The sequence below is a fragment of the Eucyclogobius newberryi genome, unplaced genomic scaffold, assembly GCF_026437365.1.
Source record: "Eucyclogobius newberryi isolate DKJ021-1_F unplaced genomic scaffold, fEucNew1.0.hap1 SCAF_9, whole genome shotgun sequence".
Taxonomy (NCBI): Eukaryota; Metazoa; Chordata; class Actinopteri; order Gobiiformes; family Gobiidae; genus Eucyclogobius; species Eucyclogobius newberryi.
The window spans coordinates 13672889-13700207 of record NW_027316532.1 but is presented as its reverse complement, the minus strand read 5'-3'; the positions used below and the strand labels follow the sequence as shown (position 1 = coordinate 13700207).

At 46.3% G+C, this 27319-nt stretch overlaps 1 protein-coding gene and 1 pseudogene across 1 annotated transcript in view; both read right to left on the bottom strand.

Annotated features, from left to right (window-relative positions):
- The window catches only part of LOC140354351 (cadherin-9-like), a 37284-nt pseudogene extending 36065 nt beyond the window's left edge, over positions 1 to 1219 (bottom strand).
- The window catches only part of LOC140354394 (uncharacterized), a 45672-nt gene continuing 18588 nt past the window's right edge, over positions 236 to 27319 (bottom strand). Inside the window, exons 3-5 of the mRNA XM_072439393.1 lie at positions 14986 to 15139; positions 6094 to 6249; positions 236 to 2461 (exon numbers count right to left, since the gene is read on the bottom strand). Coding sequence (XP_072295494.1) covers positions 2455 to 2461; positions 6094 to 6249; positions 14986 to 15139 — 317 coding nt within the window. The 3' untranslated portion in view covers positions 236 to 2454. The remainder of the gene's footprint in view (positions 2462 to 6093; positions 6250 to 14985; positions 15140 to 27319) is intronic.

The following is a 27319-nucleotide window of genomic DNA, read 5'->3' as shown; positions in this document are numbered from 1 at the left end:
CCTAAACCCTAACCCCTAACTTCTAACTTTAACATCTGAGGTAAAGATCATTGCTAAATTCTTATGAGCATTTTTTTGATCTAATGTAATTACTAATCTAATCTTTAATCTATTTTGATTGTCACTCTTTGAGGGTGTTAATACATTTAATTAAAACTTAGTGTTATAAACATACACTTAGTGACATAGTGTTATAAAATATATATTTTTTATGCTCAAGGGACACAACTGCTCATGAGTTTCTGTAAAGTCTGGTTTATTTATTTCCTTAAAAAAAAGAAAGAAAGTCAAAAAACAAACTTCAAAACAGGTGCAGTTTTTGTGGTTCAAATCTGCCTTTGAGCAAAGCACAAGCCAGTGTCAGAGAAAACACTTTCACCTTTACCACAGTGTGTGTCTTCATCAACATAAAACAACAGGTCATTTAAAAATATAAGAAGAAATATATCCTTGTTTTCTAAAGATTAACTTCCAGCAGTACGCGATCATTTCTGCAATATCAAAACAATGAGCAGACAGTTTTACAGAAGTCATCAACAATGCAATAAAAGAATAAAATCTAATTAAAAAAAGAAATATATTTTCCATTTCTGTTACAATGTTTATGTACACCTCTCGTTGAACCTTAATGTGATGTAGTGGTTTGGGTTAACCTTAACCGTTACCGGGGTCCCACCCTGGAGCCAGGCCTAGGGTGGGTGCTCAACAGCGAGTGTCTGGTGGCTGGGTCTTTCCCCATGGGGTCTGGCACGGGCACAGCCCGAAGGTGTGATATGGGGCTGTCCTCCCTTGAAGAGGGGTGATTGGGAAGAACGGCTTCCCCGATCTGAACCCGAGCGGTGTTCAGTTATTAGTTATTCTGTGCTTGCCACGGATTGTCCATAACAAACACTATGTTCAAGCACAAGGGTGTCCATCAGTGCACATGGCACCAGGACACCCTAGGCCGGAGGTCAATGGTCGACTTTGTTGTCGTGTCATCTGACCTCTGGCCTGTGTCTTGAAGCTGTTAACCGATCACCACCTGGTGGTGAGTTGGATCCGCTGGCGGAGGAGGAAGCCGGACAGACTTGGCAGACCCAAGCGCATTGTGAAGGTCTGTTGGGAACGTCTTGCGGAGCCCTCTGTCAGCATGGTCTTCAACTCACACCTGCTTCTCCCTGATCCTGGGGGAGGCTGGGGACATTGAGTCCGAGTGGACTATTTTCTCTACCTCCATCGTCAATGCGGCTGCTCGGAGCTGTGGTCGCAAAGACTCAGGGGCCTGTAGCTCCGCTGTCACATATTCTGAAGTGGAAGCAGAAACAGAGAACTCGGAGGCTGTCTTAAATGGTCACATTTATATATCGCTTTTCTACCGTCAAGGCACTAACCCTAATGCCTAATGCCGGTGGCAGTCGGGGACAGTGCCTCTGGACTGGCAGACCAGGGTGGTGGGACCAGAGGGGTATTTTCCAACTACAGAGGGACACACTAAAATATTACACTATATTGAATGTATTAAATTGCATTACAATTTTTATGTCATGAAATGGTAAAACATCTATAGATCTATAGAAGTGAAGGAGAGCATAACATATAAGCTGACAACAGATGCTAATGATTTTAAAATAAAGTATTATTTCCATTTTACTGGATATATGTGTCAGTTACTTTTCTTATCATTACTATAGATGAGAAAATACAGTTTACAGCCTCAATATTGCATTTGAGATTCACAAAAAGTACAATTAGATTGGATTATAAAAACTATTTGCTCAACATTTTGGGTTAGTCAGTGTATTTGTCCTGTAAAAGCTAAAAATCCTCAAAAATGTTAAGTGTGTCATAATGTGCTATTAAGTCTCCAGTAAATGCAGTAAAATCCAACGTTAAATGTGTTTAAAGCAGCTCTGATATCACACAAATGTATCTGAGGCGTTTACTATAACATTCTGAGGTTAATCCCAGTTCCTACATCACATCACATTATGTTCCACTGACACTTGAGAAAACAGTAAAATTTACCATGTTTTAGTTTATAAGCAAACAGGTTCATACATTACTGTAAAAGTAGTGAACAAGAAAATCATGAATCAGTTATGCTGTAAAAAGTTCAATTTGATTTGGAGTATTAGTTTAGATCTGTGATTTGTGTGTTGATTTGTTCATTCAAGATAATTAATTCAAGATAATTTAGCTTGGAAAGAAATGTACATACAAATGTAACCAAAAAGCAAACCAAAATAATAATGTAAAAATGATTCAAAGTCAGCAGTGAAAAGTTGCAGCAGAAGCTGTTTAGTAACGTCTGAAATAAAAACATCAAAAAGCAACAGAAAATATTGAAGTGTCCAGTATGCAAAGTGTTTGTCCAATCAGAGGCCAGGGATGCGGTGTTTCCATGGTTACGAGAACAAAAACAGGAAGTGTACTGCAGTTGTAAGTTTGGCTTCTTTTCACCAGATGCAGAAGTCAAATCCTGGAATCAAAATGAACAACTGTGAAAAATGTGCCATTTATTTTACACATAAGAAAGTTGAACATGACGGGTTAGTGTTTGAACATGATGTGTGAGGGTTTATGTAATCATTTGCCTGTAACCACCACTCTAAAAGATAGGACAAAATGCACTTTAAGACTGAGGAATACCAAACGTTCTAGCAGGAATCACACAAAAATATCTACGAAAAAAACCTTGAATGACAAAAATCAGACAAGAAATGCGACCAGTGAAACGGTCCAAAAAACATGTTTCTATAATAATAAAGACGAAGACGAAGACGACGAAGACGAAGACGAAGACGAAGAAGAAGAAGACCTCACTTAAACATCTGCTGAAGAGCAAAAAGTTAAAGTGTCTTAAGGTAAAATAAGATAAGATAATCCTTTATTGTCCACACATGGGGACATTTCATTGATACAACGCAGTAGATACAGAGGAAAAAGACAGATAACAGATTATAGGAAGTTTATGTGGATGTAGTCAAGAAAGTGTCAAGAGGTGAAAGTAGATACAGTGAGAGAAGCCATTGTTGTTCCCAAGTGTGAAGGTTCCAAGTGAGAAGGTTCCAAGAGTGAAGGTTCCAAGTGGGAAGGTTCCAAGTGGGAAGGTTCCAAGTGGGAAGGTTCCAAGTGGGAAGGTTCCAAGGGGTTCCAAATGTGGGGGTTCCAAGTGTGGGGGGTCCAAGTGTGGGGGTTCCAAGTGTGTAGGTTCCAAGTGTGGGGGTTCCAAGTGAGAAAGTTCCAAGTGTGGGGGTTCCAAGTGTGGGGGTTACTGAGAATACCTTGGTTGTGGACAGAAAGGATCTTTGTGGTGGATGTTATGAACTGAGCTGCTCAAACTCAAAAGAACTGAAAGGATCAGGATCATTGCTAAAGCTGAAGATTCCTTGGAACTAAATCGCTTGAATGACAGAAATAGAAAACGCGCTAAAGGCTCTAAAGCTAACCCTAAGGCTAACCCTAAGGCTAAATGGGAGTCAGAGTCAAGGAAATCTCCATCTGGAGAATCAGAGTAATCAGAGTAAATAAATGGAGGTAGGGGCGTCGCTGGTCTCCTGTCCACGCTCAATCCAGTCGATGCACGGCTGCTGGACGCCATTGACCCTAACCCTAACCAATTAACTCTAACCCTAACCCTAACCCTGCCATTGAAAGCAATGACAACAACGGAAGTAAGCAGACCTCCGTATAACTCTTTAACAAACAAAGATATCATGAGAGTGGATCAAAATGTTCTGAATTACTATCTTAGTTAGAAAACAACAAGCTGAAAGAAAATGTTCTTAAAATGCAGGACAGGCAAAATGATGTAATCTTAACCAAACAAGACCAAATTCAATCAACATTTGAATTACAGGAGATAAAGAAGATTATATAAATTCCTTTCTGGACATCCTCAATTTGCCTGTTGTGTCAGAAGAACAAAATAAAAAAAATTAGGAGCAGAAATAATATTTTTGGAAATACAAGGTGCAATCAAAAGATTTAAGAACAATAAATCTCCAGGAGCGATGGGTTCACCTCAAAGTGGTCAAAAGCTCTAAAGACACACCTCAGAGTGGTATAAAGCTCTAATGACACACCTCAGAGTGGTATAAAGCTCTAAAGACACACCTCAGTGTGGTATAAAGCTCTAAAGACACACCTCAGTGTGGTATAAAGCTCTAATGACACACCTCAGAGTGTTATAAAGCTCTAAAGACACACCTCAAAGTGGTCTAAAGCTCTAAAGACACACCTCAGAGTGGTATAAAGCTCTAAAGACACACCTCAGAGTAGTATAAAGCTCTAAAGACACACCTCAGTGTGGTATAAAGCTCTAAAGACACACCTCAGAGTGTTATAAAGCTCTAAAGACACACCTCAGAGTGGTATAAAGCGCTAAAGACACACCTCAAAGTGTTATAAAGCTCTAAAGACACACCTCAGATTGGTATAAAGCTCTAAAAACACACCTCAGAGCGGTATAAAGCTCTAAAGACACACCTCAGAGCGGTATAAAGCTCTAAAGACACACCTCAGAGTGGTATAAAGCTCTAAAGACACACCTCAGAGTGGTGTAAAGCTCTAAAGACACACCTCAGAGTGGTATAAAGCTCTAAAGACACACCTCAGAGTGGTATAAAGCTCTAAAGACCCTTACTTCTTTACTCTTAACAACTTTTAACTGGGAACTTAAGAAAAGTCAAACCCCTCTGTGTTGGAAAGAGGCCATCATATCCCTACTACCTAAAGAAGGGAAGGTCTGATTGGATTGCGCCTCATATAGACCTCTTTCTTTTCTGAATGTGGACTATCGTTTATGCACTTCAATTATGTCCAAAAGAATGGAACAAATACTCCAAAACCTCTCATTGAGGAATTATTAAGAAACGACAAACACAAGACAACATAAGACGATCCTTACACATAATGAGACAAATACAAAAACAACAAAACAAAGCCGTAATAATTAGTCTGGACGCTGAGAAGGCTTTTGATTTTATGAGCTAGCTTTATTTATTTAAAGTGCTGGGCAAATTTCTAACGGACAATTTAATCATAAAAAATATTGGGGCTCTTTACAATGGTCCAACATCGAGAATTAAAATCAATGGTCACATGACAGATCCACTGACTCTGGAAAGAGGGGTGGGACAGGGCTGTGCCTCCTGTTTGCTTTGTATTTGGAATCATTGGCCCAATTTATCAGACAATCAAAAACAATTCACAGTGTTACATTCGATGGGATGGAACATAACATTGCCTGCTGCAGATGATTATATTTGACCAAACCAGACATCTAATGTCTGGATACAAAATTCATGTACAAAAAAAAATAAATCGTCTCATTCTGGTAACCCCCTTTGATCTTCTAAATAAATCTTAGATATTTAGGTGTGGTCCTCCATAGGGATCTATTGACAATTTTGGAGAGAAATTATCCCCCTCGTTTTACAACTATAAAAAAGATCTTGAAAAAATTGAATCTTATCCTATACTTAAATATAGGCTAAGAGGGCTATGGGATATTTAAGTCAAGTTTTTTTCCAAATATGAACCAAATTTTGTAAAGGTGCCGGAATGTCTTTTATGCCCCGCAACTGCAGTGCGCCATCCTGCCCAGCAGAGAGCAGTGTGCATGCACTTTGTGAGCCTTCAGATTAGTGGATCATGGTTCTAATTACAGCAGCTAACATTTTGTTCTTTTTTATTGCAAAAGAATGCTCTCCTGCAGCCATTACTCAAGAGAACTGTGGCAGAGTTCAGCTGTTTGGAAAGGGTAAACCAATGTGTTGTGCTGAAGTATCAGAAGTATCTAGTATTTTAAATATGAATTATACTTAATGATGATGCTCAGAGGGTCAGATCTGTGGAGAGGTGAACATACTCACAGCAATAAAAACACAAGTAATTGAATAAATGTAAGATGGATAAGTTTACTGTAAAACTGGAATATTCCAGGTAAGCAGCCTTCACCAGAAAAGTTACATAGTGCACCTTTAGCTGTCAAAATGCAAACATCAGGAACATAACCAATTATTGTACAAATAATAGTGATAAAAATGTGAATTTAATGTTTTTCCAGACTTTCACCTTTTGCTCTGAATAGTGTAGAGTGCTACTCACAAGATGAGGTGGACTGTAGGAAGCAGGAGCAGAGCCAGTACCAGGATCCCACTTGCTCTGTGTCCTGGTCCAGACCCTGTAGAACCAGATCCTGTGGGACCAGAGCTCTTCTGAGGAGTGGTCTGCCCCTCTGACTCACTCACTTTACACTTCTGACTGGAAACAAATAGAAAAACACAAAATATATTAAATATCTGGAGATTCATGTCTGCCTTCTTACTGTATTAAAAATGATCTACAATCAAAGGTTCAGAGAGGAACCAAAATGTGTACTCAAGAAGAATAAAAAGGAGCAGTGCCAGAAACACAAATGTTCAAATCATTTCATATTGTCCACATAAAGCATTTGGCACTTGCAAATGTACTCACAGCGAGAAGAGTAATCAATACATTTACTTAAGTAAGAGACGATAACACTGTACATCCATCCATCCTTTTTCTACCACTTTATCCGGGGCTGGGTCGCGGGGGCAACAGTCTGAGCAGGGACTCCCAGACTTCTTTCTCCCCAGATACTTCCTCCAACTCCTCCGGGGGGATCCCGAGGCGTTCCCAGGTCAGCCGAGAGACATAGTCTCTCCAGCGTGTCCTTGGTCTTCCCCGGGGCCTCTTCCCGGTGGGACATGCCTGAAACACCTTCCGAGGGAGGCGCCCAGGAGGCATCCGGAGCAGATGCCCGAGCCACCTCAGCTGGCTCCTCTCGACATGGAGGAGCAGCGGCTCTATTCCGAGCTCCCCCCGTGTGGCCGAGCTCCTCACCTTATCTCTAAGGGAGCGCCCAGCCACACGGCGGAGGAAACTCATTTCGACCGCTTGTATCCGCGATCTTGTTCTTTCGGTCACTACCCAAAGCTCATGACCATAGGTGAGGGTAGGAACGTAGACCGACCGGTAAATAGAGAGCTTTGCCTTTCGGCTCAGCTCCCTCTTTACCACAATGGTCCGATGCAGCGACTGCATCACTGCAGCCGCTGCACCGATCCAACTGTCAATCTCACGCTCCATCCTTCCCTCACTCGTGAACAAGACCCCGAGATACTTGAACTCCTCCACTTGGGGCAAAGACTTCCCACCCATCTGGAGAGGGCATGACACCTTTTTCCGGTCGAGAACCATGGCCTCGGATTTGGAGGTTCTGATTCTCATCCCAGCCGCTTCACACTCGGCTGCAAACCGTCCCAGTGCATGCTGCAGGTCCGGGTTTGATGGAGCCATCAGGACAACATCGCCTGCAAACAGCAGAGATGGAATCCTGTGGTCCCCAAACCGGACACCCTCCGACCCCTGACTGCGCCTAGAAATTCTGTCCATAAAAATTAAGAACAGAACCGGTGACAAAGGGCAGCCCTGGCGGAGTCCAACATGCACTGGGAACAGGTCTGACTTACTGTCGGCAATGCGAACACAGCTCCTGCTCCGGTCATACAGGGACCGGACAGCCCTGAGCAAAGGGCCCCGGACCCCGTACTCCCGGAGCACCCCCCAAAGGACACCCTGAGGGACACGGTCGAAAGCCTTCTCCAGATCCACAAAGCACATGTGGACTGGTTGGGCAAACTCCCATGAACCCTCGAGCACCCGATGGAGGGTATAGAGCTGGTTCAGTGTTCCACGACCGGGACGAAAACCACTCTGCTCCTCCTGAATCCGAGGTTCGACTATCGGTCGGATTCTCCTCTCCAGTACCTTGGAATGGACCTTACCCGGGAGGCTGAAGAGTGTGATCCCTCTGTAGTTGGAACACACCCTCCGGTCCCCCTTCTTAAACAGAGGGACCACCACCCCGGTCTGCCAGTCCAGAGGCACGGTCCCCGACCGCCACGCGATGTTGCAGAGACGTGTCAACCAAGACAGTCCTACAACATCCAGATACTTTAGGTACTCAGGGCGGATCTCATCCACCCCCGGAGCCCTGCCACCGAGAAGAACCTCAGTGACTTCAGCTTGGTTGATGGATGAGCCAGCCTCTGAGTCCCCAGTCTCTACTTCCTCTTCGGAAGACGTGACTGAGGGATTAAGGAGATCCTCAAAGTATTTCTTCCACCGTCCGACGACATCCCCAGTCGAGGTCAGCAGGCCTCCACCCGCACCGTAAACGGTGTTGGTGAGGCACTGCTTCCCCCTCCTGAGGCGCCGGACGGTTTGCCAGAATTTATTTTCTGCCGACCGATAGTCCTCCTCCATGGCCTCCCCGAACTCCTCCCAGGCCCGGGTTTTTGCCTCTGCGACAGCACAAGCCGCGGCTCGCTTGGCCTGCCGATACCTGTCGATGACCTCCGGAGGCCTCCTTCTTCAGTCTGACGGCATCCCTTACTTCCGGTGTCCACCACCGGGTTCGGGGGTTGCCGCCACGACAGGCACCGGAGACCTTGCGACCACAGCTCCGAGCAGCCATATCAACAAAGGAGGCGGAGAACATGGTCAATGTCCCCAACCTCCCCCGGGACATGGGAAAAGCTCTCCCGGAGGTGCGAGTTGAATACCCTACTGACAGAGGGCTCCACAAGACGTTCCCAACAGACCCTCACAATGCGCTTGGGTCTGCCAAGTCTGTCCGGCTTCCTCCTCCGCCAGCGGATCCAACTCACCACCAGGTGGTGATCGGTTGACAACTCTGCCCCTCTCTTCACCCGAGTGTCCAAGACACGCGGCCGGAGGTCAGATGACACAACAACAAAGTCGATCATTGACCTCCGTCCTAGGGTGTCCTGGTGCCACGTGCACTGATGGACACCCTTGTGCTTGAACATGGTGTTCGTTATGACAATCCGTGGCTAGCACAGAAGTCCAATAACTGAACACCGCTCGGGTTCAGATCGGGGAAGCCGTTCTTCCCGATCACCCCTCCCCAGGTGTCCTGTCATTGCCCACGTGGGCGTTGAAGTCCCCCAGTAGAACAACGGAGTCCCCGGTCGGTCAACTGTCCAGCACTCCTCCCAAGGACTCCAAGAAGGCCTGGTACTCTGCACTGCTGTTCGGCCCGTAGGCCGCCACAACAGTGAGAGACCTGTCCCCCACCCGAAGGCGGAGGGACGCGACCCTCTCGTTCACTGGGGTAAACTCCAACACGTGGCGGCTGAGCTGAGGGGCTATAAGCAAGCCCACACCAGCCCGCCGCCTCTCCCCGCGGGCAACACCAGAGAAATGGAGCGTCCAGCCCCTCTCGAGGAGATGGGTTCCAGAGCCCAAACTGTGCGTGGAGGTGAGGCCGACTATATCTAGTCGGTATCGCTCAACCTCCCGCACAAGCTCAGGCTCTTTCCCCCCCAGCGAGGTGACATTCCATGTCCCCAGAGTTAGTTTCTGTGTCTGGAGATCTGGTCGCCGAGGCCCCTGCCGTCGACTGCCGCCCGGATCTCTCTGCACCGGCCCCTTATGGATCCTCCTGCGGGTGGTGGGCCCACGGGAGGGCGGCCCCACGTCGCTCCTTCGGGCTGTGCCCGGCCGGGCCCCGTGGGGTAAGACCCGGCCACCAGGCGCTCGCCATCGAGCACCCATCCCAGGCCTGGCTCCAGGATGGGGCCCCGGTGACGCTGATCCGGGCGACGTAAACGGCCTTGTTCTTGTAGTCATCATAAGAGGCTTCTGAACCGATCTTTGTCTGACCCGTCACCTAGGACCTGTTTGCCTTGGGAGACCCTACCAGGGGCTTGAAGCCCCCGACAACATAGCTCCCGGGATCATTCGGGCACTCAAACCCCTCCACCACGTTAAGGTGTCGGTTCAAGGAGAGGCACTGTACAATATTACTTAAAATAGGAGCATAAGTATGTGCTCTGAAACTTATGACGAGAAGTAACATTTCTTGAAAAAGTTTCGGAACTAAATGTAACTGAGCAAACACAGTTTAACTGTGTACTAACCACGTCTAAATACAATCACAACCGAGCTCGGGTTGCCAGGGCCTTTGGCTGCAGTAGCACTGATTCATGACATGTCTTTTGGTAATGACCATTCAGATCAGAGAGAGGAGCATGCTGGATGCTCTCCCCCCATTGTTCACGTACATACTGTATGCCGTTATATTTTCAATTATACAAGCCATTCTAAATGTTGGCTCCTTGAGATTGTTTTATTCCACTCATCAAACAGCCGGTTGGGGATGTAAATTGGGAGAGTCCGGAACAAATAGAGAAATCTTGGCAAAACATACATTTTTATAGTTTCAGTCCTTTGACTTAGACTTAAGTATGGGATCCAAGTTGAAGGGGAAACCAAATATATTAACTTGACAACATTGTATTACCAACTATATCAACTTTACTAGATTGTATTAAACTATATTTTGATATATGCTGAAATTATGAAGGGTTTACGCCTTACACGCACAAGCGAACACATATCCCATTGTTCCTCTATGACACTCTCTGATAAGGAAGACACCTGTGCAGGAGAAGCTGCAGACGAGCTCAAGGACAACTGTGTGTGAAACCACGGCGAGTGGAAAAATACAGACGAAAAGACCAACGAGGTGTTACTTCATCATATGCCTCATATTAAAATGTTATCAAATGTTCGCAATCACCAGGAGAAGCAGAGGTGCTCCTCAGAAAACCAGGAGAAGCAGAGGTGCACCTCAGAACACCAGGAGAAGAAGAGGTGCTCCTCAGATCACCAGGAGAAGCAGAGGTGCTCCTCAGGAAGATGCAAAACACAGAGAACTGAAGAGTACGAGAGATGGAGCCACCTGCATGGGGCATGTGAGTTCAGGTTGTGGTCACATGGTGATACATCTCTGTTAATTTGAAGAGACTGATGACATGATTTATTTGTTTTTAACATAAGTAGGGCTGGGCAACGATTACAATTTTTAATCGCGATTAATCGCATTATTTCCCAGATTAATCACAATGAATTGCATTTTTACGTGCAAAATTCAAAATTAATTCAAAAGAAGTGTAAAGTGCATCAGCATTTTTATTCAGTAGCAGTTAAATAAAATATAAAGAATTCACTTGCCACAAAATCATGAGCCACAATCATTAAAGATGAACAGGCCACTTCAGAGGTAACGTCAGAAACATTGTTATCTCATTAAACATTAGACACTCAAAACACATTTGTAGGGTGTAATAGTTCATAATTCAAAATTTTGAACTAAGTTCACAGCTCCAAAAAATGAACTAGTTCAGTTATTTTTTTCAATATTATGCAATAATTGTTCTAAATTATTTCCGCAGCCCAAATACAACCACAGCAGCAATTATTTTATTAGTTCAATGCTGAAACTATGTGTCAGATTTCATCTTCATATCCAATTTTTAATCCTTCCCCAGGATTTACTTTCACATTGAAGGGACAGACTTCCCTCATTTGTTGCTGTCCATTCAGCCCACACTAGCAGCAGTAGTAGTAGTAGTAGTAGTACTAGTAGTAGTAGTAGTAGTAGTAGTAGTAGTAGTAGTAGTAGTAGTAGTACTAGCAGCAGTAGCAGCTTTCAGCCCCACAGTATATTCTCAAAAACATGAGGGAAAACTTGCTGGGCAATGTTTGCACATAAATGTTAGATTGTTCCCATCCTCACCGACCTTATCATAAAACTCCCGTAACTGGTCGTAGCAGGCGAATCGTTGCTCTGTTGACTATACGCTGCGGTCGCGTCCGTGCTGCTTTTTGTTTTGATGCGCATGCGCGGTGCGGTGCGACACGCGAAATCTCTGTCTCCGCGTTCTATCGCCTCTACAACTGGAGCTCGCGTTCAGGTACAACACTGGCTTTAGGACTGGTGCGGACCAGGGGAATCCCATCTGCGTTAACGCGCGTTAAAATAATTGATAAATAAGTGATGAGTTGATGCGATACTAACGCATTAACTTGCCCAGCCCTAAACATAAGACTTGGATTAGATGCAGGGCCGGCCCAAGCCTTCAGGGGGCCCTAAGCAAAAACATTTTTGGGGGCCCCTCGCCACGTCATCAGAATCAGTTTTATTGCCATTGTCAGTAAACAATTCACATACGGGAACTTTCTTCAATGCAAACAAAGCGCACCAAAACTCCAGGGCATCCGTTTGCCAGTTAGTTTATTCTCAACACCTCACAAGCTCAAATATTGATAACTTAAATCCCACAATGCAACTTGGTATTCTGCTGACATCACCTCTTCTCCCTGTACAAATAACACATGTCCCAGATATGTTTTTGGGCGTATTTGTGGGCGTTAAGGGTCTACAGCCACATTAGCACATTAGTTTAAATTAATGAACAGGGGGGGTCTGGGGGCTCTCCCCCAGAGATTTTCAGACCTTTTTTGGGTCTTCTGCTGCATTTTAATGTGGTCCAGCCAGCTAAAGTAAGAGTAAAATGTTGAGGTTGTAATGCTATAAAAGGATGATTAAAGCCAGTTATTAATACATTATTGTACTTAATTACTCAATACAATATTGGCTATGAAAAATAATTATGGTCAAATTGATTAATTTTAACTGAAAATGTAAAAGTAATAGTTATCCTTACTAATTTATCTTTTACAGCTCCCAACTGTTCCTTCTTGCCAAAGTGACAAAACAAGTTATATTAAATTTAACAAATGGCATAAGCATTGCTTGATTAACAATTAACACTGATAAAACAGTGCAAACATGTTATTCCCAGAGAATGAACAGAACTAGAAGTGAAGGTCCAAGCTTAGCTATAGTGAAGAGACTAGGTTTCTGCAACTTTGCCACTTTTGTATAAAAAATATATAGTATTATTCTATAACAGACGTAATCATAATATGTCTGGTTATTTTTCACTATCAATTTATTATAATTTATAACAAATCGTCTAATGATGCTTTTTAAATAAATTGAAATGTTTTATTGCTCTATTAAAAGTTAATTACAATATAAATGTTTGTTCTGATCAGAACACCACACACTGGACTCCTCTGCATTAAACAATGCTGCGATGTGATTGGCTGATGGACCTTACGTGCATAAACCTTTACGTTCCTCTCATTCCACGTTAAGAAGTCAAAGTAAAACAGACATCACGAGTCACGATTGATCTCACACATGGTGATGTGAGAGAGAGGGGACGCAAACTCAAACCCGCTCATCTCTAACTGAGGCTGCACAGGGGCCCGGGACAGGGGCCCGGGACAGGGGCTGTTCACTCCAAAGTTTCACGTCAGAGGTTCTGGACGAGACGGCGCTCGTCCGGACCGGATCTCCGCCTCTTAGTGACCCGGGGCATGGACGCCACCTCACCGGCCTCACCTGCTGCTAACACTACCGGGCTGGTGTAAATGTTAAGCTTATTATCTTTCATTCAGACATATTGTGCACGGTGCAGAGCTCTCGTCGCCTCCAGCCTGAGCGAAACAAACGTGACAGAATCGTGTTGTTTCAAACAGCAGCATTAACCCGGCATTAACCGTCTCTTTGTAAGATAAGTTCAATACCTGGAGAGTGTTGTTGAGTTTGCAGTTTCTTTACATCATCAAGAAGTTTCTTCTTTCGTTTTTCGGCACCAGGAGATATATTCTTCTGGACATGATGACCACATTCTGTTGTGTTTATGTTTTGCTCTCGTTCTGCTCGCGCACAATGAAGTTGCCCAATCAGCGCAGGTTTGGTGCTTTGGTTGCCAGATTGTCATTACAAATAAATGCGGTTTGTGCGTTATGTTACCGCTGTGTGCGCTGCCGCGCCAGCAGCGCTACTACACTAGTGGCGCACGCTGCGCTTTCACTTCTCATAAGACGGGTTGCCAGATTGGGGGCCCTATTAACGCCTCGGGGCCCTACGCTGCTTAGTTCGCTTATAGGCTGGGCCGGCCCTGGTTAGACGTTGGCTGTAGGCTTTTGTACTTAAACTCTGTGACTAAAAACATCTACTCATCGTGCCAAATGTGGGAGATTGGATTTGCAAATTCCAGTCACCACCCCAGACAAGGGTTCCCTCAGAGTGGTTTGCAATCAGGTCTATAACTTTAGTATAGAAAGTGAGGTCACTTCCTGGTGGAGCAAATACATTTATCAAAGTAACACACTTCCACTAATAGTTCCTTTGACCATGACATGTTCAAAACTCTGTTCAAAGGCGATTCTCCTTGAGAACAATATGGCCACACCCTTTTTATGTTTGCCACTGTGCGAGGAACAGTAAAGTCTATTATAACCAAATTTAGTTAATTTTGATGTTCTATGTTGTGGGTTCTATTTTTTAAATGTTCTCCTCTTTGTAAGTTTCTTTGACCACTTAATTGGGCCCAATATGCCATTAACATTAAAAAAAATGCCATTTGTAGTTTTTCAGATGCCATTGTATTAACCATGTTGAAATCATGCTTATAAATCTGCTTTTGTTACACAACTCTCTGTTAGAACACAACACACAAACGCAGGAACCACAACAACAGAACACAACGGAACAAACTAAATGCAAAAAAAAAAAAAACATGCAAGAAACCGATCCAAAAAGGGATCACAAGACGGAGGAAAAAACATTTTCTAGGTTAAAAAAAAGGTCCCGGAGTATTTACAAACTAAAGTTGGAACACACTGGCCTGCTAGCTAAGTTGGAACATTGTTTACCTGCTTCTCTGTGCGATTGTTCTTTGGTTTAATGTTCCAGAAATAAGTGTCCAAGCTCATTATTTGTCTGCTTTCACGTAGAAATATCAAGTCTTCTCTGGTGAACTCGTAATAACGACTGATAAATCAACTGAATCGGCCGCAGCCCAACGGACACAACTAAGCTAAGCATCCATCATCCCGGAAGTCTGGAGATCTTTCTAAAAAAAAACTGGGGACACTCTGAGAATCCCAAATTTGGGTCCCAACCCCCAAATTGTGAATGACTGACTTCTTTATGGATTCCAAACTGATGCTGAGAGAAGTAGTAGTAGTTGTTGCAGCTTTATTAGTAGCAGTGGTAGCAGCAGTATGTGTAGTAGCATGACTCACAGTTTTTTCTGTAGATAGTCTTGGCTGGACTGACAGGCTTTGGTCTGGCTCTCGGCGGCTTTGGTCTGGGCCTCAGCTGCATCTTTCAAACTGAAGCAGGACTCTGTCTGGTGCTCGGCCTGAGTCAGGTTCAAGTGTAGAGCTTCTATGTGGTCTAGAACAAACAAAAACAATCACATAAATGTCAAGGAAAAGTGATATAACTGCACAAACTCATTGACACAAAAAACTCATACCTATATACTTTACAGAATTAAAATGTGCATGGCAGTGTAAATAAGTTTATGAACACTAACTGCTAAAATATCAAGCTAGAAAACAAAGGTAAAGCATTGAAATGGTCAGAATGAGTAAAGGTGAATGGACTCTAGATCGGTTTTGAATTATTATTATTCTACCATTATTCAAACTTTTGTCTTGAGGGCTGTTACTCTCTTACAACTACCCTGACACACAATCTGCTGACTACCTGACCAAGCCTCTTGCTGAGCTGCACTGAGACCTTTGACCGAGGCACAAAGGTGACTAGGAAGAGCAGTGACTATGTTTCAGTCTATCTGTCGTCTATCTATCTATCTAAAAAATAACTTTGTTGAGAAGGCCATCGCCCGATCTTGGCAGTAATGAGAGCCTTGGCCAGTTGTTATCGTTCTCTCTTTTTTTGAGGGAGAAAAAATGGATTTATGAACAAAGGACAAACGCAGGACAACATAACACAAGACAATCCTGACAGATAACGAAACATATATAAAAACAGCAAAACATTGCTGTAATAATTACTTTGGATGCTGAGAAGGTTTTTAGCTGGCCTTATTTATTTAAAGTGCTGAGAAATTTTTTAATCAGTATTTTAATTGTAAAAAAATATTTTGGCTTTACGATGGCCCAACATCAAGAATTAAGATAAATGGTCATCTGACAGATGCACTGACTCTGGAAAGGGGGGTGAGGCAGGGCTGTGCCAGGTCTCTCCTCCTGCTTTGTATTTGTATTTAGAACCATTTGCCCAATTTATTAGACGATCAAAAACAATTCACGGTGTTACAATCGATGGGACGGAACATAAAATTACCTGCTATGGGATGATGTTCTATTATATTTGACCAAACCAGACATTTCCATACCCAATGTGATTCATTTTCTTTTTGGTCCAATCTCCGGATACAAAATAAATGTACAAAAAACTGAAATCATTCTGGCGCCGCCCTCTGACCTTTAGAAAGACCTACCCATTTAAATGGAAAACGTGATATCTTAGATATTTAGGTGTGGTACTTAATAGAGACCTATCAACAATATTAGAGAAAGATTATACACCTGTTTTTACTACTATTAAAAAAGATCTTGAAAAATGACACCTAATCTCCTACTTAAGTCTAAGTCAAAGTATTGAAACTATAAAACTGAATGTTTGCCCAGATTTCTCTCTCTGTTCCAGACTCTTCTTATTTCCATCCCCAACCGGCTGTTTAATGAGTGGAATGAAACAATCTCAAGATTTATATGGCAAGGAAAAAAACCTGTACCGGATTTAAAACTTTATAATTATCAAAAGAAAAAGCAGGCTGCTGTTCACCTTGTTTGAAAAATTACTTTGTTTCAGCTCAAATCAGAGCATTGCTGGTGTGACCCAGAATATGAAGCTCAATGGGAAACTATTGAGATTGGTGTTGTGCTGGGGGTTCCTGTACAGGCCTTACTGGCAGATGACAAATGGTTCAATCATTTGAAAAGCTTTGAGGAGTTGAAAGAATCCTTTTAGGTATTTACAAATAATAAGGAGTTATTATAATCAAGAAATCAAAGAGAATAACTACCATCGCAGCCTTTTGACTGAAATATTTATTCAGCAACACATGGCGGTCCAAAGAGTGTGCACCTAGAGAACTGCACTACGTTGAGAACTTCTATCTATTCTGGAAACGAGAGGCCCCCACCTATGTAGAGGTGAAGTGAGGGTGCAGAGGTGGAGTGAGGGTGCAGAGGTGGAATGAGGGTGTAGAGATGGAGTGAGGGTGCAGAGGTGGAATGAGGGTGCAGAGGTGGAGTGAGGGTGTAGAGGTGGAGTGAGGGTGTAGAGGTGGAATGAGGGTGCAGAGGTGGAGTGAGGGTGCAGAGGTGGAGTGAGGGTGCGGAGGTGCAGAGGTGGAGTGAGGGTGCAGAGGTGCAAAATAGTGCTATTTCTGTAGTCACATCATACATAGGAAAACAAACGGCGAGTTAGGCTGCTCAATCTGAGAAATTTGATTCATATTCCGTGTGAAAAGATAACGCCCAGTCCCACTGAAACTAGTCTGAAACTTGCTGTGCTAAATGTCAGATCTTTATGTAACAACTGATTCTTGACTGATTATAATCTTGATTTTATGTTTTTAACTGAAACATGGCTTAGTAGAAAAAGCTTCAGTTGTAGTCATCTGGACTCAGTTAGAAAAAATAAAATAGACGTTTCGACTCTCATCCAAGAGTCATTGTCAATAAAAGAATTTAGGTCGAGAACTCCGATATTTATACTATTCTGTGGTAAGTCCAGCCCATTGGGAGGAGCCTGGCCAACCTGTACATGGAGCACTTTGAGAAGAAGGCACTGGCCTCCTTCTCAGGCATAGCCCCAAAACTGTGGCTTCGCTATGTCGATGATACTTTTGTAACAATCAAGAAACAAGAGTTGGAAACCTTCTCTGAGCACATCAATGCAGTGGACCCACATATCAGGTTTACAAGAGAAGACGCTAAGGCCTTTCTTGATTGTTCCATGATCAGAGGAGAGGACGGGAAACTCCAAATAGAAGTATATAGGAAACCTACACACACGGACCAGTATCTGCTCTTTGGTTCCAACCACCCACTACAGCACAAGCTGGGTGTGATCAGAGCCTTACAACACAGAGCTCAAGGTGTGCCCACCAGCTCAGAGGGCAAGAAGAAAGAGGAAAAAAATGTCCGTAATGCCCTCTCAGCCTGTGGTTACCCCGCTTGGGCTCTCAACAGAGTGAAGAGAACCAAGAAGCAGGACAAAAGGGAAACTGAACAGAGAAGGAAGGGTGTTTCTATCCCTTATGTCTCTGGCCTGTCGGAAAAACTGCAGAGAATTTTTAGACAACACGAAGTCCCTGTTTATTTTAAACCAGGAAACACTTTAAGACAAAAACTGGTTCATCCTAAGGACGAGTTGCCGACTCAAAAACAGAGCAATGTAGTTTATTCTATCCAATGCAGTGAAGAAAGTTGTAAAGAACGTTACATAGGTGAGACTAAACAGCCTCTACACAAGAGGCTCTATCAGCACAGAAGAAATACAAGTTCAGGACCACAGAGCGCCGTGCATCTCCATCTTGAAGCCTCTAATCACTCGTTTGAAGACGGTGAGGTGAAGGTTTTAAGCAGGGAGAAAAGATGGTTTGAAAGAGGAGTTAAGGAAGCTATTTTTGTTAAAAAAGAAAAACCTTCTTTAAACAGAAACGGAGGTCTAAGGTTCAATCTTCCTGTAGTCTGCAATGGGATCCTGAACCCCTGGAGAGGTAGAGGACCAGTACCAGGACATTTAGATGTTAATCAGGTACTCAGGGTGGGTGAGCCAGGGTCTCACAAAGACAAAGGGGAGACTAATAGCCCATTAAAGGGTTTAATAGGCTCGGTAGATACCAAGAGGGTAAGTTTCTGTTGTAACAAACAACTCTTTCCTCTTCAGGATGGCTCCTCCCAATGGGCTGGACTTACCACAGAATAGTATAAATATCGGAGTTCTCGACCTAAATTCTTTTATTGACAATGACTCTTGGATGAGAGTCGAAACGTCTATTTTATTTTTTCTAACTGAGTCCAGATGACTACAACTGAAGCTTTTTCTACTATGGAACACGCCTGGACGAATGAGGGATTACACCGACTGAAACATGGCTTGACAAAAACACAGGAAATGTAGTTTTGATAGACTCCACCCAACTTTAAGTTTGAATCTGAAACACGAGAAAACAAAAAGGGGGTGGAGTCTGTGCTATCTTTAGAGATGAAATAATTACCCGCAGGTTGTCTTTTGGGGTTGAAGGAATTAATAAGCATTTAATATTGTAATGCATTAATATACCTATCATTGTTATTGCAGACTGGACACACACACACGCACGCACACGCACACGCGCACGTGCACGCGCACGCGCACACACACACACACACTGCACATTCTTTGCTCTGTCTGGTTGTGTCTGTCTCTGCTCCCCCAACTTCTCTGTTTGGGTCAAGGGTCGCATCTCACGACCATATTAGGATGTCCTGGAAGGTAAAGCCTGGTACAGCCTGGTACCAAGAGGTGCCAGAAAAGATCCACCTTCTTATGAATATTCATATTCTTTGTCCTGTGTGTGAGAAGCCCCCAGATGAGGAGCACAGATGTCTGATGGGAACTTGAGGGACATGACATGCGTTTTAATCTGTTAGTTTTGTAATCGTAGGGAATATATACTTTTATTATAACGACCAGAATCTTGTCTTGTTATTCTCAGTAATTAGAACCAACAGGGTGTTTTCATCATTTGAGATTGTCTCCTTTAAAATGGAGCTAAAACCGTCTCCATCCATTCTCTTCATTGTTTTATACAAGCCTCTCCAGCACTGCCAAAGTTTAATTGATGATTTTACTGAGCTGTTTCAGTCGTACAGACTTTGATAGTTTGGTCATTACAGATGATTTCAATGTGCATGTTGATAATATTTGTGACAGAAATGCTAAAGAGCTTGATGCTGTCTTTGAAACCTTTGGTCTTACTCAGCATGTGAGTGGCCCCACCCACAGCAGAGTTGACCCACCCACAGCAGAGGGCACACTCTCATAATTACAAAGGGGGTAAATATTTCAAATGTCAATGTGGTTGAGTCTGATCATTTCTGTGTCTTCTTTGACATGTCTGTTTTTCCCAAACCACCGGCTGGTCCTGCAGCTGTTCAAAGGCTGGTCCTGCAGCTGTTCAGAGGCTGGTCCTGAAGTTGTTCAGAGGAGACACATAAATGATGGCACAGGTGCACTGTTTATGGAAATGATAAACTTTGAAAATGTCTCATGTTCTAATGTAAATAATTGTTGAACTCTGTTACATCTAGTGTTTTGAATGTTCTGGACACCATTGCCCCTATGATGGCTAAAATGGTTAAAAATAAGCAGAAGGCGCGATGGAGAAATTATGATTTGGTCAGGGGGCCAAACGGAAATGGTACAAGTCAAAGCTCCAGGTTCAAAAAGAGAGTTACAGAGAGAAGCTGAACATGTACAAACTAATTGTTTGTAGAACAAGGGAAATATATTTTTCTGAAATAATTGGAAGCTGCAGTAACAACTGGCGTGTCCTGTTGCCACAGTAACAGATGAACAAAGCCTCCAGCTCAGCTGTCGTTAGAATTCATTTCCACATCCAAGTGTAATGAATTTGCATTATTCTTTAATGACAATGTTAAGGGCATTAAAAATGCTATCAATCCCACAATGCAAATAACAACCCTAAAACCACCTAGACACTTAGAGCTGACTCACTTTGCACCTGTAACTGACAAAACTGTCCAGGAGATCATCACCAGTCTGAGTTCATCTACAGCTGCCTCCATGTGTGACCCTCCAGATTTCTAAAGTCAGTGCTGAACAGTTTATTAGCACCACTCACTCACATAGTTAACATGTCGCTTCAATCTGGAACATTCCCAAAGTCTTTGAAAAGTGTGGTCATAAAGCCTCTCCTAAAGGAGAGCAGGGGTCAGTGGGAGTGATCATAAAGCCTCTCCTAAAGAGGAGCAGTCTTGATGCTGCAGTACTGAGTCATTACCGGCCCAACTCTAATCTGACATTTTGGGGCAAAATCCTTGAAAAAGTTGTCTACCAACAGCTCACAGATTTCCTCTTAATAAACAACTAATTTGATGTTTTTCAGTCAGGTTTTAGACTTCATCACAGCACTGAGACTGCTGTTGTCAAGGTGACAAATGACATCCGCCTGAACACTGACACGGGCAAAGCCGGTTTCTATTGGATCTGAGTTCTGCTTTTTGACGCCTGGGTCCCCTTCTGTCCGACCTCTACATGCTGCCGTTAAGTCAGTTGATACGCTGCAAGAAATGTGTCTTATCACATTTATACAGACGACGCTCAGATCTATGGTTCACTGACAACAGGTGAATATGGACCAGTGTCTAAACCAGATTTGGAGAGACTTATCCATGCGTTTGTCTCCAGTAGATTAGACTGTAACGGCTGCTCACTGGCCTCTCCAAACGAGTTGTAAAACAGCTGCAGTACATCCAGAACGCTGCTGCTCGGGTCCTGACTAGAACCAGGAAGTACCATCACATTAGTCTTGTTCTCAGGTCTCTGCACTGCCCCCTGTGGCTCAGGGAAGATACTTTAAAGCAGCTTTGCCTTTGCCTTTCAAATCTAAAGCTAAAAACAGCTTTGTTTAGCTGTGCATAATGACTGAAAGAATTGTCTTTGCACTTTTCTCTTTTATGTCTTAAACTGTTTTATGAATTGCCTTGTGTATGAATTGTGCTACAAATGTTACAATACATATTTATATACCTTGTCTTTCTTTTGATATGTACTCTCTGGCCGTTTTGTGTTTTGTTCCATTTATTTGTTTCTATTTGCCTCTCTTTGAACCGACACCTTAACATGGTGGAGGGGTTTGAGTGCCCGAATGATCCCGGGGCTATGTTGTCGGGGGCGTCATGCCCCTGGTAGGGTCTCCCAAGGCAAACAGGTCCTAGGACAAAGATCGGTTCAGAAGCCCCCTATGATGACAACACAAACAAGGCAGTTCACGTCGCCCGGATTGGCGTCACCGGGGCCCCATCCTGGAGCCAGGCCTGGGATGGGTGCTCCATGGCGAGCGCCTGGTGGCTGGGTCTTACCCCACGGGGCCCGGCCGGGCACAGCCCGAAAAAGCGACGTGGGGCCGTCCTCCTGTGGGCTCACCACCCACAGGAGGATCCATAAGGGGCCGGTGCAGAGAGATCCGGGCGGCAGTCGACGGCAGGGGCCTCGGCGACCAGATCTCCAGACACAGAGACTAACTCTGGGGACATGGAATGTCACCTCGCTGGGGGGGAAAGAGCCTGAGCTTGTGCGGGAGGTTGAGCGATACCGACTAGATATAGTCGGCCTCACCTCCACGCACAGTTTGGGCTCTGGAACCCATCTCCTCGAGAGGGGCTGGACGCTCCACTTCTCTGGTGTTGCCCGCGGGGAGAGGCGGCGAGCTGGTGTGGGCTTGCTGATAGCTCCTCAGCTCAGCCGCCACGTGTTGGAGTTTACCCCGGTGAACGAGAGGGTGGCGTCCCTCCGCCTTCGGGTGGGGGACAGGTCTCTCACTGTTGTGGCGGCCTACGGGCCGAACAGCAGTGCAGAGTACCCGGCCTTCTTGGAGTCCTTGGGAGGGGTACTGGACAGTGCACCGAACGGGGACTCCGTTGTTCTACTGGGGGACTTCAACGCCCACGTGGGCAATGACAGTGACACCTGGAGAGGGGTGATCGGGAAGAACGGCTTCCCCGATCTGAACCCGAGCGGTGTTCAGTTATTGGACTTCTGTGCTCGCCACGGATTGTCCATAACGAACACCATGTTCAAGCACAAGGGTGTCCATCAGTGCACATGGCACCAGGACACCCTAGGCCGGAGGTCAATGATCGACTTTGTTGTCGTGTCATCAGACCTCCGGCCGCGTGTCTTGGACACTCGGGTGAAGAGAGGGGCAGAGTTGTCAACCGATCACCACCTGGTGGTGAGTTGGATCCGCTGGCGGAGGAGGAAGCCGGACAGACTTGGCAGACCCAAGCGCATTGTGAGGGTCTGTTGGGAACGTCTAGTGGAGCCCTCTGTCAGTAGGGTATTCAACTCGCACCTCCGGGAGAGCTTCTCCCATGTCCCGGGGGAGGCTGGGGACATTGAGTCCGAGTGGACCATGTTCTCCGCCTCCATTGTTGATGCGGCTGCTCGGAGCTGTGGTCGCAAGGTCTCCGGTGCCTGTCGTGGCGGCAACCCCCGAACCCGGTGGTGGACACCGGAAGTAAGGGATGCCGTCAGACTGAAGAAGGAGGCCTATCAGGCCACTCTGGCTTGTAGGTCTCCGGAGGTCATCGACGGGTATCGGCAGGCCAAGCGAGCCGCGGCTCGTGCTGTCGCAGAGGCAAAAACCCGGGCCTGGGAGGAGTTCGGGGAGGCCATGGAGGAGGACTATCGGTCGGCACCAAAGAAATTCTGGCAAACCGTCCGGCGCCTCAGGAGGGGGAAGCAGTGTCTCACCAACACCGTTTACGGTGCGGGTGGAGGCCTGCTGACCTCGACTGGGGATGTCGTCGGACGGTGGAAGGAATACTTTGAGGATCTCCTTAATCCCTCAGTCACGTCTTCCGAAGAGGAAGTAGAGACCGGGGAATCGGAGGCTGGCTCATCCATCACCCAAGCTGAAGTCACTGAGGTTGTTCGCAAACTCCTCGGTGGCAGGGCTCCGGGGGTGGATGAGATCCGCTCTGAGTACCTAAAGTATCTGGATGTTGTAGGACTGTCTTGGTTGACACGTCTCTGCAACATCGCGTGGCGTTCGGGGACCGTGCCTCTGGACTGGCAGACCGGGGTGGTGGTCCCTCTGTTCAAGAAGGGGGACCGGAGGGTGTGTTCCAACTACAGAGGGATCACACTCCTCAGCCTCCCGGGTAAGGTCTATTCCAAGGTACTGGAGAGGAGAATCCGACCGATAGTCGAACCTCGGATTCAGGAGGAGCAGAGTGGTTTTTGTCCCGGTCGTGGAACACTGGACCAGCTCTATACCCTCCATCGGGTGCTCGAGGGTTCATGGGAGTTTGCCCAACCAGTCCACATGTGCTTTGTGGATCTGGAGAAGGCTTTCGACCGTGTCCCTCGGGGTGTCCTTTGGGGGGTGCTCCAGGAGTACGGGGTCCGGGGCCCTTTGCTCAGGGCTTTCCGGTCCCTGTATGACCGGAGCAGGAGCTGTGTTCGCATTGCCGGCAGTAAGTCAGACCTGTTCCCAGTGCATGTTGGACTCCGCCAGGGCTGCCCTGTGTCACCGGTTCTGTTCATAATTTTTATGGACAGAATTTCTAGGCGCAGTCAGGGGTCGGAGGGTGTCCGGTTTGGGGACCACAGGATCTCATCTCTGCTGTTTGCAGACGATGTTGTCCTGATGGCTCCATCAAACCCGGACCTGCAACATGCACTGGGACGGTTTGCAGCCGAGTGTGAAGCGGCTGGGATGAGAATCAGCACCTCCAAATCCGAGGCCATGGTTCTCGACCGGAAAAAGGTGGCTTGCCCTCTCCAGGTGGGTGGGGTGTCCTTGCCCCAAGTGGAGGAGTTCAAGTATCTCGGGGTCTTGTTCACGAGTGAGGGAAGGATGGAGCGTGAGATCGACAGGCGGATCGGTGCAGCGGCTGCAGTGATGCAGTCGCTGCATCGGACCGTTGTGGTAAAGAGGGAGCTGAGCCGAAAGGCAAAGCTCTCTATTTACCGGTCGGTCTACGTTCCTACCCTCACCTATGGTCATGAGCTTTGGGTAGTGACCGAAAGAACAAGATCGCGGATACAAGCGGTCGAAATGAGTTTCCTCCGCCATGTGGCTGGGCGCTCCCTTAGAGATAAGGTGAGGAGCTCGGCCACACGGGGGGAGCTTGGAGTAGAGCCGCTGCTCCTCCACGTCGAGAGGAGCCAGCTGAGGTGGCTCGGGCATCTGTTCCGGATGCCTCCTGGGCGCCTCCCTCGGGAGGTTTTTCAGGCATGTCCCACCGGGAAGAGGCCCCGGGGAAGACCCAGGACACGCTGGAGAGACTATGTCTCTCGGCTGGCCTGGGAACGCCTCGGGATCCCCCCGGAGGAGTTAGAGGAAGTATCTGGGAAGAGGAAGTCTGGGAGTCCCTGCTCAGACTGCTGCCCCCGCGACCCGGCCCTGGATAAAGCGGCAGAAGATGGATGGATAGATGGATATTTGTTTTTATACGTACTTTTTTGTCACATTGAGGTGTTTATGAGTACCTGCCTTTCCCATGGCTCGCTCCTTCCATTAGCGTCCTCATTACATACTGCAGCATGGGCCTTATCTGATGCTAACACAATGACCATCTCATATCAGTCTCCTACAGTGTGCAACAATTTCCCTCCAAAATTGGAAAGGAAGTAAGCTGGACTTCCTGTGTAAATTGCTGCACTAAAAGTCATGCTCAAATAATGTTTTAGGAGAAATTGATTGCTATGATTTGCATTTCTTAAAAGCATGACTACATGCTATGTTTTCAACCATAGGCATCGCCAATGTAGTCGCCAATGTAGTCGCCAATGTAGTCGCCAATGTCTACGGTCTAGCCCCAAATCCAAACTGCCCCAGAGCTGCTGCGTTAACCCAGCTGTAGAAGTGACCTGCAGCAGTATGACTGATGTGGCCTTGTGTGGGTTAGGGTTGGGGTTAGGGTTAGGGTTAGGGCAGGCTGTAAGACACCATGTCACAAATAACAGAGCAACGCCGTGCAAGACCGTCAGATTGAGGCATACCGCCGGCTCTACAGGAAACAGAGGTGTGCGTGCTTGTGTGTGTGTGTGTGTGTGTGTGTGTGTGTGTGTGTGTGCGTGCGTGCGCGTGTGTGTGTGCATGCACGCGTGCGTGTGTGTGTGTGTGTGGGCTTGTGTGTGTGTGTGTGTGTGCGTGTGTGCGTGTGTGCGTGTGAGAGCATGTCCTCTCTCTGGAGGACAGAGCAGGTGAGTAGAGAGTGAGGAGGAGAGCTCTGAGCAGCGTCAGGTGGATGTATTCTATTGCAGGGTGCAGGGTGGTGCAGGGGCGGTGCAGGGGAGGGGCGGGGGTGGTGCAGGGGAGGTGCAGGGGCGGTGCAGGGGAGGTGCAGGGGCGGTGCAGGGTGGTGCAGGGTGGTGCAGGGGAGGTGCAGGGTGGTGAAGAGGCGATACAGGGGAGGTGCAGGGGAGCTGCAGGGTGGTGCAGGGGCAGGGCGGGGCGGTGAAAGGGCGATGCAGGGGCGGTGCAGGGGAGGTGCAGGGTGGTGCAGGGGCGGTGCAGGGGAGGTGCAGGATGGTGCAGGTGCGGTGCAGGGTGGTGCAGGGGCGGGGCGGTGCAGGGGAGGTGCAGGGGAGGTGCAGGGTGGTGCAGGGGCAGGGCGGGGCGGTGAAAGGGCGATGCAGGGGCGGTGCAGGGGAGGTGCAGGGTGGTGCAGGGGCGGTGCAGGGGAGGTGCAGGATGGTGCAGGTGCGGTGCAGGGTGGTGCAGGGGCGGTGCAGGGGCGATGCAGGGGAGGTGCAGGGTGGTGCAGGGGCGGGGCGGTGAAGGGGCGATGCAGGGGCGGTGCAGGGAAGGAAGGTGCAGGGGAGCTGCAGGGGAGGTGCAGGATGGTGCAGGGGCGGGGCGGGGCGGGGCGGTGAAGGGGAGCTGCAGGGTGGTGCAGGGGCGATGGAGCTGCAGGGTGGTGCAGGGGCGATGGAGCTGGGTTTAGGGAATTGATTTTATTATCTTCGTGAAGGTGCACTCTATTTAAGCATATGATTTGCATATGTTGCTTATAATGATAGAACTAGGAGACTTGTACAGTACAATTAACTACAGTTAACCTCACATTAACTCTTACACTACAGCACCTTTCACCAGTAGTAGCACTTGGACAATACAATTTTAGAAATCAGTTGGTAGTAGTACCTCTGGGAAAATGGCGGCGGGGAAGGACGTGCGTGACTGAGCTCTGCACCCTTGGCTCACCTAAAATATTGTATTAAATGAACGTTTGAACAAGACTACAAGCTAAGTATGAGGCATTGAATGATCAACACATATACTCTCCTCATATTATAGACTATTGCAGTCTGATTGGTGAAACACTACACTGCGTGTTTGCGGTGGCGTCCTCTATATCAATGGCAGGTGAACGCACTTTGGAGTCTCTGTTCCAGGCAATAGCAAACAAGAGGTTCTCGGTCGACTAGGAACCATTGAACAATCTGTGAACCATCTTGACAATTCAATGAGTAGTTTGGCCGAGCAGTTTATGGAAATCCAGCAACGCGTGAGCAGAACGGAGGAGGACATCTCTGACACGCAAAAACACGTTAAAGTCCTGGAGAAAACCGTAACCTTACTACAGTCAAAGGTGGACGATTTGGAGAACAGAAGGCAGTCTAATTTGCTAATTGTGGGAGTTCCAGAAAAATCTGAGGGAACGGACTGCACGTTTTTTGTTCAGCGCTTTATTACGGATTTATTCAGAAAAGAAAACTTCCCAGAGACACTGCGCGTGGAGCTGAGCCACCGTGTTGGGGATCGTGAACAAGCCGAGGCTAGGAAACATC